The sequence below is a fragment of the Pseudophryne corroboree genome, chromosome 3 (assembly GCF_028390025.1).
Source record: "Pseudophryne corroboree isolate aPseCor3 chromosome 3, aPseCor3.hap2, whole genome shotgun sequence".
In the NCBI taxonomy this organism is placed as follows: domain Eukaryota; kingdom Metazoa; phylum Chordata; class Amphibia; order Anura; family Myobatrachidae; genus Pseudophryne; species Pseudophryne corroboree.
In genome coordinates, this window is record NC_086446.1 from 294,252,223 (window position 1) to 294,270,635 (window position 18,413).

The window sequence follows — 18,413 nt, forward strand, 5'->3', positions numbered from 1 at the left end:
GGAGGCAGCTCTTACTCTGAACTTGGTAGTCCGAAAGGACTGGGTAGATGGCCCTGGGTAGGAACGCCTAGCAGACAGGGCCCCAGAGGGGAGAAGTGTGGATTTTCCTGCAGTAACCTTAGAAATCCACGTATCTAACACAACCCCGAATAGCCACTCTCCTGAGAAGGAAATAGCCTCCACGCTGTGCTTGTAATCAGTGTCCGCAATCCACAATGCCCTGCGCGCTGACACTACTATGGTAGTAGTTCTAGCATTGATAGTGCCTATTTCCTAGCGAGGCACACAGGACAGGTGCAGTGTCATGAATGTGTTTTATGAGGGTCCCCGTAGTGACCAGGGGCATATCTCTTAAATATGAGTCACCCAGGTATAGATGACATGAGTCATCCAGCAACCCGCTAGCACAGGTCTTTGTGATATGCAAACCCTTGTATAAAGAGATTTTAGTGTAGTTACTGTTTTTCTATACTCAGGGTCCTTTAGTTGAAAAGGAGTCAGTAGCTGGTAACACGGCCTGATTTGAGAGGCGGGAGACAGATACGTCTACGGCTGGGGGTTCTTCCTAATAGTTCCTACTTTCTGGTGTAAATGGGAATGTGTAAATACCCTTGTAACCAGATATTTTTTTTAATAAGGAATTTTTCGGGCTTGCTTAAATAGGTCATCTAGTTCCGGTGAATTAGGAAAAGTGACACTGAGCTTCTGTGCTAGGAAAAACTGAGTGCGATACAGCTACGTCTTCCAAAGGGAATTTTAATATATCCCCGATAGCAAAAATGAGGGACTTCATACCCTGTGCAGAAGTGGAATCCTCTGCAATAGGCTCTAATTCTTTCCCCCTCCTCCTGTGCTTCCTCAGATTGTGAGATTAAAATCAATTAGCCAAGGTTCTAGTGGCCCTGATTAGGGGGGGTGCTGTTTTTTATCTGTTTTAGCAGCCAGATCTGTAACAGCTTGTTGCAGTTGATGTGTTGTCTGTTTATAAGCAGATTTTATGGCTCCTTTGGACCCCTTCTGTACCCCATTGTATTACATAAACCCCAGTATCCCTAATGGATGGCAGAGAAAATCTCTTCGTGAACTCAAATTTGTAAAGGGATTCTATGACTTTGGGACGTTTATAAGCTCTAGTTTGCTTCACTGCTTGTGCTTTATGTAAAACAATACTAGTGAAAAGCAATTTACAATAAGTTCCTTTCATACAACATAAGTTGTTACAAATCACAAAAATGAAATCTGCAGCAACTGAAACAATGATCTTTAGTGGCCTATTTATAAGCACTTTTGCTTTGCTTGTACTCTTCTGTGATATATTTTGTCAATGTCCAACAGTGAGTCAGCAAGCATTGAAGCATACCCCAACTCTGATATCTTCAGTCCATTGCTGAAATGTCTTGAGTTGCTCACTGTGCTCAGCTTCCAGCACCTTTGTCAGGTAAAAAAGTCCAGATGAGAGTCAAGGAAGTGGCTTGAGTGACAGTGCAACCTAAGGATGAGGTTCAAATCTTATTCCACTGGCAGGCAGTAGATGGTGCCCAAACACAGCTAAGCAATTGTTGCTCCGTGCAGGGGCTATGGCTACTGGCATCTGCAATTCAGCTCACACCCCCTGGAGGTAGTGAGCTGAAATGCATGAAGTGACCCTTTTGGGCACCCAAACAGCACTTTTTGCAACTGCACCCAGTACCTTCTCATTAAGTTATAGCACTCAAAGTTTTCATCCTAAATTGATAAGTGTGCAGACCAAAAATAACCAAATTGATATCAAAAGGCAATAAACATCCTTTCATTCAACCATCCATATGGATTCACACTAGTGTTGCAGCAAAAATTAGGCTTTTGTTCTGTTTAAATAGAAAAGTTAGTAAGTTTTCTTCAAGTGAAGAAATGTGGCTTTTCTGGGTAGATAATGTAACATTACCACACGATTGTTAGTACACTTACATGGTTAAAGACCAGGATGCCTTGTAACTGAAATGAATGGATAATCACTTATAACCTTCACTATAAGCAGACAAACCATGGCCTAGTCACTCAACATTTCGTTTGGCAACATATATATACACTCTAGGACAGGCCTGTCCAAACTGCGGCCCTCTAGCTGTTGAGAAACTACACATCCCAGCATGCCCTGACAAAGTTCAGCATTCTTTGACAGCAAAACTGTCAGGGCATGCTGGGGTATGTAGTTTCTCAACAGCTGGAGGGCTGCAGTTTGGACATGCCAGGTTTAGGAGTTGGGTATGGGTGAGCAGCAGTTAGGATACCGCTGGTCACCATACTGGACACCAGGATCAGTGTTTAGATGGCCAGTAGGAGGGGGGGGGGGGGGGGGGGGGGATGGAGTCTGTGCACAACAAAACCCCTTGCGGGCTTGCTGCATTCAACACAGGTTCTATTCCCACTATGGGAGCCATGGACACCCATGAGTGGTAATAGTCCAACTGTCAGGCTTTCCACCAGGGAGAATTCTAGTGCTGGTGTAGGGACCGATGGTCTCCTGCCTGCCAGTAACATAACCACATCCTCTCTCTAGATGCCAAAATTACCTAGTATTAAACAAAATAACCCCTTCACCATGAATGGACTCTATCCAAATTTAATATTTTATTCAATGCTGCAGTCAGATGAATGTTTTCACTGTTATGCAATTTGTGCTGGTGGGGAGGAGGATCATTTAAATTGTGCCCCTTAAGGTTTTAAATGCAGGACAAGAAGTCACAATTGCAGTCTGTAGGTAAGAGCTTATACACCCTATTTACAGTAGAAACCCAGGGTTCTGGAACTATCCAATAGGCTTTAGGCAGAGGATGCATAATTCCATACAAGAAAAAGTATACTTAAAATTGAGTAGTGGCGTAATGGTTCATCTTGGGGTCCTAATAGCCTAATGCACAGTAAAGGGTACAATACAGTTAAACTTCAGTTAGATAATGGTAGTCAAGATTGTTTTTTTATTAGCTGATTCTGACCGCATTGCTGCCCCTTTCCCCAAAAAATCCCACTACATATGAAATGTTTGTAGATTTATTGGTAGATTACAGCGTAAATCACATCCCAATGGGCTACTGGTTATCAGCACCAGGATTCTACAAAAATAAAGACTCTTTTTCAATTAAACTTAATGAATAACTTAAAAATTGTCATTTGCAGAATTTGACAATACTGGGCAAGTGCATCACATCAAAAACAAAAAGACAACACCACAATGTAGACCCATTTCATGCAAACCTGTAGCATGTTACTCTAGATAATTGCTCAGGAGACATGCTGTTTTGGCAGAATTCGGCTTGAGGTGCACAACATGTGAGACATTCAGTTACAGCTGACCACATGTTGAAGTGTTAGCTCAACAGCTGGAGAGCCACAGGCTACCTGCCTCTGGCGTAACTACAGCAGTTAGCTAGCAATCAATAGCCAGTGATTTTTGAAACCATGTTAATCTGTATAGCACACAGTTAACTTTCCATTCTTGCACGTGACAACAGCACTAATGGCTTAGACTTGAGGGGAAAATAAAATTAAAATAAAGTGGAGGGGGTAAAATTGCCCACCACCCATAAGCCTGTTTTAGTACAGTGCATTTCCCAACTGAAAACTTTAGTAATGGCCCAAAATAAAGGTTGTGTACTGAACCAAAATGGTGAGCAGACTGCTTGTCTGAGCAAAGAAAAAGGCAATAAAACCCCCTCCTCAATGAAGAGGGAGATGTGTTGCAGAAACATACATTAAAAAGTAAAAGAAAGGACACTCCTTCCATTTGGGGTTCAAAATATAACTGCTCACCTCAATACAAGTGCCACATATTCCCCTATATAGATGCAGCACTGCTTATGCCTCTCCTATATGCACATGCACCTTGTGCCATCCAGTCTGTGGCCTACACAAACCAGTGTTACATGGATGAAAGCGATGCAGAACCTATCCTGCCCAGTGCAGGGGCACAGAACTGCTACAATGCGTTGGGGGGGGAAGAAAAATTGTGGAAGACAAGTCTGTCTAGGGACACACAAACCCCTTCTGTCCATTTTATCAACAAAGTTCTTCACACTCTCCCAGTGCCAGCCCTCTGCGTTGTCTGGTTTCTTCTTGGAGCAGCTCCACCCCTTCCTCCTCTGAAGCCACCACGAAAGTTGCGGCCTCGACGGAATCTTCCAGAGACCCCAAATGTTTCAGTGTTCAGCTTTTTCTCCTCTGCCCATGTAGTGCGCCTGTATAAGGGCGATATTGTGAGCTTCAGCTCTTGGCCATGTACAGGTTCTTACCATGTTAAAGACAAGCAGGGACTTCAACATTACAAAGACTCAAGTCTAATAGCTTAAACTCAAAGAAGGGGGGGGGGGGGGGGGGGGGGGGGAGAAAAAAAAAAGGAGCTGTTGGCAAGGCACATGTTTCAGTTGGGATCCGGTCTGAAGATAGACAGTGTCTAGGTCGACAATGTTTAGGTCGACCACTATAGGTCGACAGTCACTAGGTTGACATGGATGGAAGGTCGACAGGGTTTCTAGGTCGACAGGGTTTCTAGGTCGACATGAGTTTCACATTTTTCTTTTTTTGAATTTTTTCATACTTAACGATCCACGTGGACTACGATTGGAACGGTAAAGTGTGCCGAGCGAAGCGGTAGCTGAGCTGAGGCACCATGCCCGAAGCATGGCGAGCGAAGCGAGCCATGCGAGGGGACGCGGTCCACTAATTTGGGATCCCGGTCACACTACGAAGAAAATGACACCAAAAAAAAAAAAAATCATGTCGACCTTTAGACCTAGCACATGTCGACCTATAAACCCCGTCGACCTTCCATCCATGTTGACCTAGTGACTGTCGACCTATAGTGGTCGACCTAAACATTGTTGACCTAGACACTGTCGATTTGATGAACCACACCATTTCAGTTACAACAGGAAAACATTCCAACTTCTGGTCAGGATGATTAATGAGCACACATGACAAATTGAAAGACAGGGCAAGCAAGGCTAAACTCAACACAAGACTAAAATTCATTAAACCAAAAGGACCACTGCCTCTAACAAGGCATAGTGGAAGAGGACAGTTCTGAAAAATGGACGTCAGTGTATGCTATAAAAAGAACTGCAGCTGGTAGTAAGATTAATCTAGGAGATTGTTTTATTTTAACACTAAAAGGGTAGATGATTCAAGCCTTAGAAGCAGATTGGTTACTCTATGTAACTTCACTTTATCTTTCTGTCAATGCATAGACTGTGCTAGATAAGCGGCCATTAGAGAGGACTGGTTGCTTTGGACAAATTTTCCATGGCTTGATACATATCCCCTTCCATATACAGCACTTTGCTTAATACTAGGTATGTTCTGCAAGAGTGCATTAATGATTTATGTCAAATAAGAATTTACTCACCGGTAATTCTATTTCTCGTAGTCCGTAGTGGATGCTGGGAACTCCGTAAGTACCATGGGGAATAGACTGGCTCTGCAGGAGACTGGGCACTCTAAAAGAAAGATTAGGTACTATCTGGTGTGCACTGGCTCCTCCCTCTATGCCCCTCCTCCAGACCTCAGTTAAGGAAACTGTGCCCGGAAGAGCCGACACAAGGAAAGGATTTGGAATCCAGGGTAAGACTCATACCAGCCACACCAATCACACTGTACAACTTGTGATAACCATACCCAGTTAACAGTATGAACAACTGAGCCTCAGTAACAGATGGCTCATAATAACCCTTTAGGTAAGCAATAACTATATACATGTATTGCAGAGAGTCCGCACTTGGGACGGGTGCCCAGCATCCACTACAGACTACGAGAAATGGAATTACCGGTGAGTAAATTCTTATTTTCTCTGACGTCCTAGTGGATGCTGGGAACTCCGTAAGGACCATGGGGATTATACCAAAGCTCCCAAACGGGCGGGAGAGTGCGGATGACTCTGCAGCACCGAATGAGCAAAAGGCAAGGTCCTCCTCAGCCAGGGTATCAAACTTGTAGAACTTAGCAATGTGTTTGAACCCGACCAAGTAGCAGCTCGGCAAAGCTGTAAAGCTGAGACCCCTCGGGCAGCCGCCCAAGAAGAGCCCACCTTCCTTGTGGAATGGGCTTTTACCGATTTAGGATGCAGTAACCCTGCCGCAGAATGAGCTTGCTGAATCGTGTTACAGATCCAGCGCGCAATAGTTTGCTTTGAAGCCGGAGCACCCAGTTTGTTGGGTGCATGCAGGATAAACAGCGAGTCAGTTTTCCTGACTCCAGCCGTCCTGGCTACATAGATTTTCAAAGCCCTGACTACGTCCAGCAACTTGGAAGCCTCCAAGTCCCTAGTAGCCGCAGGCACCACAATAGGTTGGTTCAAATGAAACGCTGATACAACCTTTGGGAGAGATTGGGGACGAGTCCTCAATTCTGCCCTGTCCATATGGAAGATCAGATACGAGCTTTTACATGACAAAGCCGCCAATTCTGACACACGCCTAGCTGAAGCCAAGGCCAACAGCATGACCACCTTCCACGTGAGATACTTTAGCTCCACGGTCTTAAGTGGCTCAAACCAGTGTGATTTCAGGAAATCCAACACAACGTTAAGATTCCAAGGTGCCACTGGAGGCACAAAAGGGGGCTGAATATGCAGCACTCCCTTAACAAACGTCTGAACTTCAGGCAGTGAAGCCAGTTCTTTTTGAAAGAAAATAGATAGGATCCATAAAGGTCCAGATTTCGGCCCTAATTTTAGGCCCATAGTCACTCCTGACTGTAGGAAGTGCAGGAATCGACCCAGCTGGAATTCCTCTGTAGGGGCCTTTCTGGCCTCACACCAAACATATTTTCGCCATATACGGTGATAATGTTTTGCTGTCACGTCTTTCCTAGCCTTTATCAGTGTAGGCATAACTTCATCCGGAATGCCCTTTTCCGCTAGGATCCGGCGTTCAACCGCCATGCCGTCAAACGCAGCCGCGGTAAGTCTTGGAACAGACAGGGCCCCTGCTGTAACAGGTCCTGTCTGAGAGGCAGAGGCCATGGGTCCTCTGAGATCATTTCTTGTAGTTCTGGGTACCAAGTTCTTCTTGGCCAATCTGGAACGATGAGCATAGTTCTTACTCCTCTCTTACTATCCTCAGTACCTTGGGTATGAGAGGAAGAGGGAACACAAACCGACTGGTACACCCACGGTGTCACTAACGTGTCCACAGCCATCGCCTGAGGGTCCCGTGACCTGGCGCAATATTATTTTTTTAGCTTTTTGTTGAGGCGGGATGCCATCATGTCCACCTGTGGCAGTTCCCAACGATTTACAATCTGTGTGAAGACTTCTTGATGAAGTCCCCACTCTCCCGGGTGGAGGTCGTGCCTGCTGAGGAAGTCTGCTTCCCATTTGTCCACTCCCGGAATGAACACTGCTAACAGTGCTAGCACGTGATTCTCCGCCCATCGAAGAATCCTTGGGGCTTCTGCCATTGCCATCCTGCTTCTTGTGCCGCCCTGGCGGTTTACATGGGCGACCGCCGTGATGTTGTCTGACTGAATCAGTACAGATTGGTTTTGAAGCAGGGGCTCTGCTTGACTCAGGGCGTTGTAGATGGCCCTTAGTTCCAATATATTTATGTGTAGAGAAGTCTCCAGACTTGACCACTGTCCCTGGAAGTTTCTTCCCTGAGTGACTGCCCCCCATCCTCGGAGGCTTGCATCCGTGGTCACCAGGATCCAGTCCTGTATGCCGAACCTGCGTCCCTCGAGAAGAGGAGCACTCTGCAGCCACCACAGCAGAGACACCCTGGCCCTTGGGGACAGGGTGATCAACCGATGCATCTGAAGATGCGATCCGGACCATTTGTCCAACAGATCCCACTGAAAGATCCTTGCATGGAACCTGCCGAAGGGAATTGCTTCGTAAGAAGCCACCATCTTTCCCAGGACTCACGTGCAGTGATGCACAGACACCTGTTTTGATTTCAGGAGGTCCCTGACCAGAGAATTCCTGGGCCTTCTCCTCTGGGAGAAACACCTTCTGTTCTGTGTCCAGAATCATTCCCAGGAAAAGCAGATGCGTCGTAGGGATCAGCTGCGACTTTGGGATATTCAGAATCCAGCCGTGCTGTTGCAACACTTCCTGAGAGAGTGCTACGCTGACCAACAACTGCTCTTTGGACCTCGCCTTTATGAGGAGATCATCCCAAGTACGGGATAATTATAACTCCCTTTCTTCGAAGGAGTATCATTTCGGCCATTACCTTGGTAAATATTCTCGGAGCCGTGGAGAGACCAAACGGCAACGTTTGGAATTGGTAATGACAGTCCTGTACCACAAATCTGAGGTACTCCTGGTGAGGTGGGTAAATGGGGACATGCAAGTAAGCATCCTTGATGTCCAGCGACACCATAAAATCCCCCTCTTCCAGGCTTGCAATAACCGCCCTGAGCGATTCCATTTTGAACTTGAACTTCTTTATATAAGTGTTCAAGGATTTTAAATTCAGGATGGGTCTCACCGAACCGTCCGGTTTCGGTACCACAAACATTGTGGAATAGTAACCCCTGCCCTGTTGGAGGGGGACCTTGATCACCTGCTGGAGGTACAGCTTGTGAATTGCCGCCAGTACTACCTCCCTTTCCCTGGGAGCAGCTGGCAAGGCTGATTTGAGGTAACGGCGAGGGGGAGTCGCCTCGAACTCCAGCTTGTATCCCCGAGATACAATGTGTACAACCCATAGATCCACTTGTGAGCGAACCCACTGGTTGCTGAAGTTTTGGAGACGCGCCCCCACCGCACCTGGCTCCGCCTGTGGAGCCCCAACGTCATGCGGTGGACTTAGTGGAAGCAGGGGAGGATTTTTTGTTCCTGGGAACTGGCTGCCTGGTGCAGCTTCCTTCCTCTACCCTTGCCTCTGGCCAGAAAGGATGCTCCTCTGACCCGCTTGCCTTTCTGAGGCCGAAAGGACTGCATTTGATAATACGGTGCTTTCTTAGGCTGTGAGGGAACCCGAGGCAAAAAAGTCGACTTCCCATCAGTTGCTGTGGATACGAGGTCCGAGAGACCGTCTCCAAATAGTTCCTCACCCTTATAAGGCAAGACCTCCATGTGTTTTTTAGAATCTGCATCACCTGTCCACTGCCGAGTCCATAATACTCTCCTGGCAGAAATGGACATTGCATTAATTCTAGATGCCAGCAGGCAAATGTCCCTCTGTGCATCCCGCATATATAAGACGACGTCTTTTATATGTTCAATGGTTAGCAAAATAGTATCCCTGTCGAGGGAATCAATGTTGTCTGACAGGGTATCAGTCCATGCTGCTGCAGCACTACACATCCAGGCTGAAGCAATAGCAGGTCTCAGTAGAGTACCAGAGTGTATATACACAGACTTCAGGATAGCTTCCTGCTTTCTATCCGCAGGATCCTTTAGGGCGGCCATATCCTGAGACGGCAGTGCCACCCTTTTAGATAAGCGTGTTAGCGCCTTGTACACCCTAGGGGATGTTTCCCAACGTAACCTATCCGTTGGCGGGAAAGGGTACGCCATCAGTGACCTCTTAGAAATCACTAGTTTCTTATCAGGGGAACTCAACGCTTCTTCACACAAATCATTTAAATTCATCAGATGGGGGAAAAGTCACTGGCTGCTTTTTCTCCCCAAACATAATACCCCTTTTGGTGGTAACCGGGTTAATATCAGAAATGTGCAATACATCTTTCATTGCAGTAATCATGCATCGGATGGCTTTTGTAGACTACATTTGTCTCATCCTCATCCACACTGGAGTCAGACTCAGTGTCGACATCTGTGTCTACCATCAGAGCTAGCGGGCGTTTATGAGCCCCTGACGGCTTCTGAGTCGCCTGGGCAGGCGCGGGCTGAGACCCCGGCTGTCCCAAGGCTGCTGCGTCATCAAACCTTTTATGTAAGGAGTTGACACTGTCTGTTAAGACCTTCCACATATCCATCCAATCAGGTGTCGGGCCCCATCGGGGGTGACACCACATGTACCTGCCCCGCCTCCACGTAACCCTCAAACATGTCGACACAGCCGTACCGACACCGCGCACACACAGGGAATGCTCAGACTGAGGACAGGACCCCACAAAGACCTTTGGGGAGACAGTATGCCAGCACACACCACAGTGCTATATAACACAGGGATTTACACTGCTAATAAGTGATTTTCTTTCTAGCAAGCTCAGGAGAGCCCACTAGGAGTACCCAGCTCTGGCCAGGCACAGATTCTAACTTAGGTCTGGAGGAGGGGCATAGAGGGAGGAGCCAGTGCACACCAGATAGTACCTAATCTTTCTTTTAGAGTGTCCAGTCTCCTGCGGAGCCCGTCTATTCCCCATGGTCCTTACGGAGTTCCCAGCATCCACTAGGACATCAGAGAAAGAAACTTCTGCCTCTTTAGCATAAGTACTGGTTACAGCTAGTATAGGAGGGATGATGTACTATAAGAGCCTACATTGAAACCAACCTTCTCTTCAGTTTTACAGTGCAAGAGAAAAATCCTTCCTGAAAATACAACCCCTACCCCCCCTCTTTTCTGGCATCAGGGAGAATTTAAAGATGCCAAAGCCTAACAAGCAAAAGCAACTGGGAGATGTTAGAACATTTAGCACCATCTCTAACTTTTAGAAGAACCGTTCACTGGAATATAGCAGAGCTGCATTTGCTAAACAGACTTCGTATCATTAGATCCCTTTAGCACAAGCTTTCCAAATGCCTTAGCGCACAAGCAGCTAATTCCTGTCAAGGTCTCGTGTGTACTGACTTAAGAACATATAGGCTGCAGTCTTAAGAATTTCACTGCAGAATGTAAGATGTGGAACCCTCTACTAGGAACTGCATGTTCCGTTCAGCTGTGGCCAAGAGCTATCTCCTTAAGTGGTTGCAATATTGGCATTTATATAACCGACACAATAAACCTAGGCACGCACACTAAACCCTTATTGTGCATATTTGCAAATAAGTGAGCAGTCGACCCATTTTACTGTGTAGTGTGGGCATGTGTTTTGGCTATAAGGAAAAAATTAAGAATTTACTTACCGATAATTCTATTTCTCGTAGTCCGTAGTGGATGCTGGGAACTCCGTAAGGACCATGGGGAATAGCGGCTCCGCAGGAGACAGGGCACATCTAAAGAAAGCTTTAGGATCACCTGGTGTGCACTGGCTCCTCCCCCCATGACCCTCCTCCAAGCCTCAGTTAGGATACTGTGCCCGGACGAGCGTACACAAGGAAGGATTTTGAATCCCGGGTAAGACTCATACCAGCCACACCAATCACACTGTACAACTTGTGATCTGAACCCAGTTAACAGCATGATAATAGAGAAGCCTCTCGAAAAGATGGCTCACTACAACAATAACCCGAATTTTTTTGGTAACAATAATTATGTACCAGTATTGCAGACAATCCGCACTTGGGATGGGCGCCCAGCATCCACTACGGACTACGAGAAATAAAGTTATCGGTAAGTAAATTCTTATTTTCTCTGACGTCCTAGTGGATGCTGGGAACTCCGTAAGGACCATGGGGATTATACCAAAGCTCCCAAACGGGCGGGAGAGTGCGGATGACTCTGCAGCCCCCAATGAGAGAACTCCCGGTCCTCCTCAGCCAGGGTATCAAATTTGTAGAATTTTACAAACGTATTTGCTCCTGACCAAGTAACTGCTCGGCAAAGTTGTAAAGCCGAGACCCCTCGGGCAGCTGCCCAAGATGAGCCCACCTTCCTTGTGGAGTGGGCATTTACAGATTTTTGGCTGTGGCAGGCCTGCCACAGAATGTGCAAGCTGAATTGTACTACAAATCCAACGAGCAATAGTCTGCTTAGAAGCAGGAGCACCCAGCTAGTTGGGTGCATAGAGGATAAACAGCGAGTCAGATTTCCTGACTCCAGCCGTCCTGGAAACATATATTTTCCGGGTCCTGACAACGTCTAGCAACTTGGAGTCCTCCAAGTCCCTAGTAGCCGCAGGCACCACAATAGGTTTGGTTCAGGTGAACGCTGAAACCACCTTAGGGAGAAACTGAGGACGAGTCCTCAATTCCGCCCTGTCCGAATGGAAAATCAGATAAGGGCTTTTACAGGATAAAGCCACCAATTCTGACACGTGCCTGGCCCAGGCCAGAGCCAACAGCATGACCACTTTTTCTGCGAGATATTTTAACTCCACAGATTTAAGTGTGTCAAACCAATGTGACTTTTGGAACCCAAAAACCACCTGGAGATCCCAAAAGTGCCACTAAAGGCACAAAAGGAGGCTGTATATGCAGTACCCCTTTAACAAATGTCTGAACTTCAGGGACTGAAGCTAGTTCTTTTTTGGAAGAAAATGGACAGAGCCGAAATTTGAACCTTAATGGACCCCAATTTCAGGCCCATAGATACTCCTGTTTGCAGGAAATGTAGGAATCGACCCAGTTGAATTTCCTCCGTCGAGCCTTACTGGCCTCGCACCACGCAACATATTTTCGCCAATGCGGTGTTAATGTTTTGCGGTTACATCCTTCCTGGCTTTGATCAGGATAGGGATGACTTCATCCGGAATGCCTTTTTCCTTCAGGATCCGGCGTTCAACCGCCATGCCGTCAACGCAGCCGCGGTAAGTCTTGGAACAGACAAGGTCCTTGCTGGAGCAGGTCCCTTCTTAGAGGTAGAGGCTACGGATCCTCCGTGAGCATCTCTTGAAGTTCCGGTTTACCAATTCCTTCTTGGCCAATCCGGAGCCACTAATATAGTGCTTACTCCTCTCCATCTTATCAATCTCAGTACCTTGGGTATGAGAGGCAGAGGAGGGAACCCATACACTGATTGGTACACCCACGGTGTTACCAGAGCATCTACAGCTATTGCCTGAGGGTCCCTTGACGTGGCGCAATACCTGTCGAGTTTTTCCGAACGGTTTATACTCATGTGGAAGACTTCTGGGTGAAGTCCTTACTCTCCCGGGTGGAGGTCGTGCTGAGGAAAACTGCTTCCCAGTTGTCCACTCCCGGAATGAAAACTGCTGACAGTGCTATCACATGGTTTTTCGCCCCGCGAAGAATCCTTGCAGCTTCTGCCATTGCCCTCCTGCTTCTTGTGGCACCCTGTCTGTTTACGTGGGTGACTGCCGTAATGTTGTCCGACTGGATCAACACTGGCTGACCTTGAAGCAGAGGTCTTGCTAAGCTTAGAGCATTGTAAATGGCCCTTAGCTTCAGGACATTTATGTGAAGTGATGTCTCCAGGCTTGACCATAAGCCCTGGATATTCCTTCCCTGTGTGACTGCTCCCCAGCCTCGCAGGCTGGCATCCGTGGCCACCAGGACCCAGTCCCGCATGCCGAATCTGCGGCCCTCTAGAAGATGAGCACTCTGCAACCACCACAGGAGGGATACCCTTGTCCCTGGTGACAGGGTTATCCGCTGAAGCATCTGAAGATGCGACCCGGATCATTTGTCCAGTAGGTTCCACTGGAAAGTCTTGCGTGGAATCTGCCGAATGGGATTGCTTCGTAGGAAGCCACCATTTTTACCCAGAACCCTTGTGCATTGATGCACTGAGACTTGGTTCGGTTTTTGGAGGTTCCTGACTAGCTCGGATAACTCCCTGGCTTTCTCCTCCGGGAGAAACACCTTTCTGGACTGTGTCCAGGATCATCCCTAGGAACAGAAGACAAGTTGTCGGAACCAGCTGCGATTTTGGAATATTGAGAATCCAATCGTGCTGCCGCAACACTACCTGAGGTAGTGCTACACCGATCTCCAACTGTTCCCTGGATCTCACCCTTATCAGGGAATCGTCCAAGTAAAGGATAACTAAAATTCCCTTCCTTCGAAGGAATATCATTACGGTCATTACTTCAGTAAAGACCCGGGGTGCCGTGGACCATCCCTACGGCAGCGTCTGAACTGATAGTGACAGTTCTGTACCATAACCTGAGATACCCTTGGTGAGCAGGGTAAATTTTGACATGAAGGTAAGCATCCTTGATGTCCCGAGACATCATGTAGTCCCCTTCTTCCAGGTTTGCAATCACTGCTCTGAGTGACTCAATTTTGAATTTGAACCTCTGTATGTAAGTGTTCAAAGATTTTAGATTTTAAAATCGGTCTCACCGAGCCGTCTGGCTTCGGTACCACAATAGTGTGGAATAATACCCCGTTCCCTGTTGCAGGAGGGGTACCTTAATCACCTGCTGGGAATACAGCTTGTGAATGGCTTCCAAAACTGCCTCCCTGTCAGCGGGAGACGTCGGTAAAACAGGCTTTTGGAAACGGCGAGGGGAATAAGTCTTGAATTCCAATTTGTACCCCTGAAATATTACCTGAAGGATCCAGGGGTCTACTTGCGAGTGAGCCCACTGCGCACTGAAATTCACTGAGAACGGGCCCCCACCGTGCCTGAACTTGTAAAGCCCTAGCGTCATACTGAGAGCTTGGCAGAGGCGGAAAAGGGTTTCTGTTCCTGGGAACTGGCTGATCTCTGCAGCCATTTTCCTCTCCCTCTGTCACGAGCAGAAAAGAGGAACCCTTTTGTCCGCTTGCCAACCAGGACTGCGCCTGATAATACGGCGTCTTATTTTGAGAGGCGACCTGGGGTACATCCCCTTTTTTTTAAGGCAATACTTCCAAATGCCGTTTGGAATCCGCATCACCTGACCACTTTACTGGTATAATTGGACAACGCACTTATACTTGATGCCAGTCGGCAAATATTCCGCTGTGCATCATGCATATATAGAAATGCATCTTTTAATTGCTCTATAGGCAATAATATACTGTCCTTATCTAGGATATCAAATTTCCAGTCAGGGAATCTGACCACGCCAACCCAGCACTGCACATCCAGGCTGAGGCGATTGCTGGTCGCAGTATAACACCAGTATGTGTGTAAATACATTTTAGGATACCCTCCTGATTTCTATCAGCAGGATCCTTAAGGGTGGCCATCTCAGGAGAGGGTAGAGCCCTTGTTCTTACAAGCGTGTGAGCGCCTTATCCCCCCTAGGGGGTGTTTCCCAACGCACCCTAACCTCTGGCGGGAAAAGGTATACTGCCAATAACTTTTTAGAAATTATCAATTGTTATCAGGGGGAAACCCACGCATCATCACACACCTCATTTTATTTCTCAGATTCAGGAAAACTACAGGAAGTTTTTCCTCACCAAACATAATACCCCTTTTTTTGGTGGTATTTATATTATCAGAAGAGTGTAAACTTTTTCCATTGCCTCAATCATGCAATGTGTGGCCCTATTGGAAATCACGGTTGTCTCTTCACCGTCGACACAGGAGTCAGTATCCGTGTCGGCGTCTGTATCTGAGGTAACGGGCGCTTTAGAGCCCCTGTATGAGACGTCTGGACATGCACAAGCTGAGTAGCCGGCTGTCTCATGTCAACCACTGTCTTTTATACAAAGCTGACACTGTCACGCAATTTCAACAGTACATCCACTCAGGTGTCGACCCCCCAGGGGGTGACAACACTATTACAGACACTCTACTCCGTCTCCTCATCATTTTTCTCCTCATACATGTCGACACAAACGTACCGACACACAGCACACACACAGGGAATGCTCTGATAGAGGACAGGACCCCACTAGCCCTTTGGGGAGACAGAGGGAGAGTTTGCCAGCACACACCAGAGCGCTATATATATATATATATATACATACACACAGGGATAACCTTATATAAGTGTTTTTCCCTTTATAGCTGCTGTATTGTTTATACTGCGCCTAATTTGTGCCCCCCTCTCTTTTTTAACCCCTTTCTGTAGTGTAGTGACTGCAGGGGAGAGCCAGGGAGCTTCCCTCCAACTGAGCTGTGAGGGAAAATGGCGCCAGTGTGCTGAGGAGATAAGGACGCCGAGAAAGGGGCGGAGCCTATCATCCGTTTTCTTGTATGTTTTGGCAGGGGTTAAATGCATCCATATAGCCCAGGAGTTATATGTGATGCATTTATTTTAGCCATAAAAGGTTTTCTATCGATTTATTGCGTCTCAGGGCGCTGCCCCCCCAGCGCCCTGCACCCTCAGTGACCGGAGTGTGAAGTGTGCTGAGAGCAATGGCGCACAGCTGCGGTGCTGTGCGCCTACCTTTATCTGAAGACAGGAAAGTCTTCTGCCGCCGATTTTTCCGGACCTCTTCGTCTCTTCTGGCTCTGTAAGGGGGGCGGCGGCGCGGCTCCGGTGACCCATCCAGGCTGAACCTGTGATCGTCCCTCTGGAGCTAATGTCCAGTAGCCTAAGAAGCCCAATCCACTCTGCACGCAGGTGAGTTCGCTTCTTCTCCCCTTAGTCCCTCGATGCAGTGAGCAGGTCTCACTGAAAATAAACCTAAACTAAAACTTTCACAAAGAGCTCAGGAGAGCCCCTAGTGTGCACCCTTCTCGTCGGGCACAGAAAATCTAACTGAGGCTTGGAGGAGGGTCATGGGGGGAGGAGCCAGTGCACACCAGGTGATCCTAAAGCTTTCTTTAGATGTGCCCTGTCTCCTGCGGAGCCGCTATTCCCCATGGTCCTTACGGAGTTCCCAGCATCCACTAGGACGTCAGAGAAACTGCTAGAAACACTTGAATTACCCAATCTTGCAGAAAATATGGTATAAAAGTTCCCAATATCACAAAGTGTATGCATTCTCAATCTGCCCATTATTTCCTATGGTTCAGCCTTCCTACCTCATCTGCCTTGTTGGCAGAAATATGCAGAGTCATGTGGCAGAAAGTCTGAAACTGGGATAGTGTGTGTGTACCTAGCTTTAGACTAGAGAACAGATTTCACACTACCTTGATTTCATCTCTGAGGAGATATTATCAAAGAAAGACTTGGAACGGTCATAGTATATATTTGGTCCAAGGGGGTCCTCTTCCGGGTTTCCATCACTGTTTTGTGTTTCTACCCCAGAGTCTCCCTTCTCGTCACCCTCCTTTTCAGACTTGTCATCTGCAAGTGAAGACATTTTGTAGTATACATCCTCAGCACTGGGAGACAGCCCCATGTAATTAAAAGTTACCTCTAAAGTTCAGCTTATCCTTAAATTCTTTGTCCAGTTCTTCCCTGTTAAATTGAGCATTTGCACTTTCAAAATCAAAGTCCCCATCAAATTTTATAGCATTGTCTTTGACATTTGTTGGCCGGCTCTGACCTCGAGCACGATTCCTTGTACGTCTGTTACCTGCAGATTAACACATCTGTAAGTGAATGTAGGTAAAAACATTAATGGCTGTGCTTCAGTTGTAGAACTTATCCAAGTCCTGGGAGGAAATAAGTGTATCCACACACTGAGGAAACCATATAAGCTTCCTAAGAACCAGTGGAATCATTAAGGCCCATCAATATGAATACACTAAATGTATTAATTTTAGTTCAGCCCACAAAATGCAGTCGCATAAATGGTAACTGTACAGGAAGAGTCCATTTCACCTTTTATTTAGATACCCTGAACTATGGCAAGAGCAGAGTTAAACAAGTTACAAGCCATTCTCGGTACAATGTAGTATCACATGATCACATTGTCCAATTTAGTCACCTGAACGCCGTCTTGGGGGCCTTCTGTTCTCATCATTCACCATATTCTGTGCCGGTGCAGTAGGAGGTACTGAAAGAACAGTTAAAACAGACTATATTAAAACTGCAAACTGTTCAGTACAACCGATTTGTTTATCCTCCAAGCCAGATATGCTGGCTGAAATTGTCAGACGGCGTTCAGAAGCAACAATGCCCAAATTAGGGGCAGTTTACTCGCACTCCACAACTGGCAGAATTGCTAGGTTCCAGCCATATGGATGTTCCAGGCAGGGTGACAATTCTGATTATTAAATGAAGGGAAATCAGTATAGGAACCAAGTTCTGCAACCCCCACAGATCCTTATGTAGCAAGTTGCACTTCTGTCCCTAGGGTGAAGCCCTCTATCCAGACGGAACCACCACTCAAGAGTAAGTTTTTATGTCACTGGTGACCGATTATGTATTGTAGTGGATAGAACGGAAAGCATTCTGCTAGTTGAGATACTGCGACCTTTATTATAGCAGGGACTGAGAATAGACCATTAATCAAACTGCTAGTTTTATTCATTCATAACTGGTATAGAAAAGCCACTTGTTACAAGTCATTTTACCAAGTGTGGGTGATCTGAACTAGTCCATCTACCCAGTAACTGTTTATAAAAGCAACTCCAGAATGTAGCAAGTACCATCTTAGTAATGCTGGAGACATGACAAAACCCATTACACTTCACACTGCAAGAAGAAAGTGCATTACCAGTAACTGGTGCAGGCTGGGCTGGCGCTTGACCCTGTCTGTTCCCTCTCACAGATGGCCCCTTTGTCATCTGTAGCTTCTTCTGGATAACATTCTCCACTGGACCAGTCTGAACAGCTTGCTCCACCATTGGGCTTTTCCTTACTGGAATAGATGGGAAGCCTGCTGCTGACAGGAAAAGGGAGTATTTCAAAGT

At 46.8% G+C, this 18,413-nt stretch overlaps 1 protein-coding gene across 5 annotated transcripts in view; it reads right to left on the bottom strand.

Moving 5' to 3' along the window:
* Positions 1 to 3,014: 3,014 nt before the first annotated feature.
* LSM14B (LSM family member 14B) overlaps positions 3,015 to 18,413 on the bottom strand; it is a 60,150-nt gene continuing 44,751 nt past the window's right edge. For 2 of the 5 annotated variants that reach the window (XM_063959324.1, XM_063959321.1), the window contains 5 exons: positions 18,218 to 18,382; positions 17,486 to 17,554; positions 16,970 to 17,131; positions 16,743 to 16,899; positions 3,015 to 4,214 (listed from right to left, as the gene is read on the bottom strand). In XM_063959324.1, the coding sequence (XP_063815394.1) occupies positions 4,049 to 4,214; positions 16,743 to 16,899; positions 16,970 to 17,131; positions 17,486 to 17,554; positions 18,218 to 18,382 (719 nt within the window). In that variant the 3' untranslated portion in view covers positions 3,015 to 4,048. Of the gene's footprint in view, positions 4,215 to 16,742; positions 16,900 to 16,969; positions 17,132 to 17,485; positions 17,555 to 18,217; positions 18,386 to 18,413 lie in introns of all 5 variants that reach the window. The other 3 variants (XM_063959323.1, XM_063959320.1, XM_063959322.1) reach the window with 2 other exon arrangements.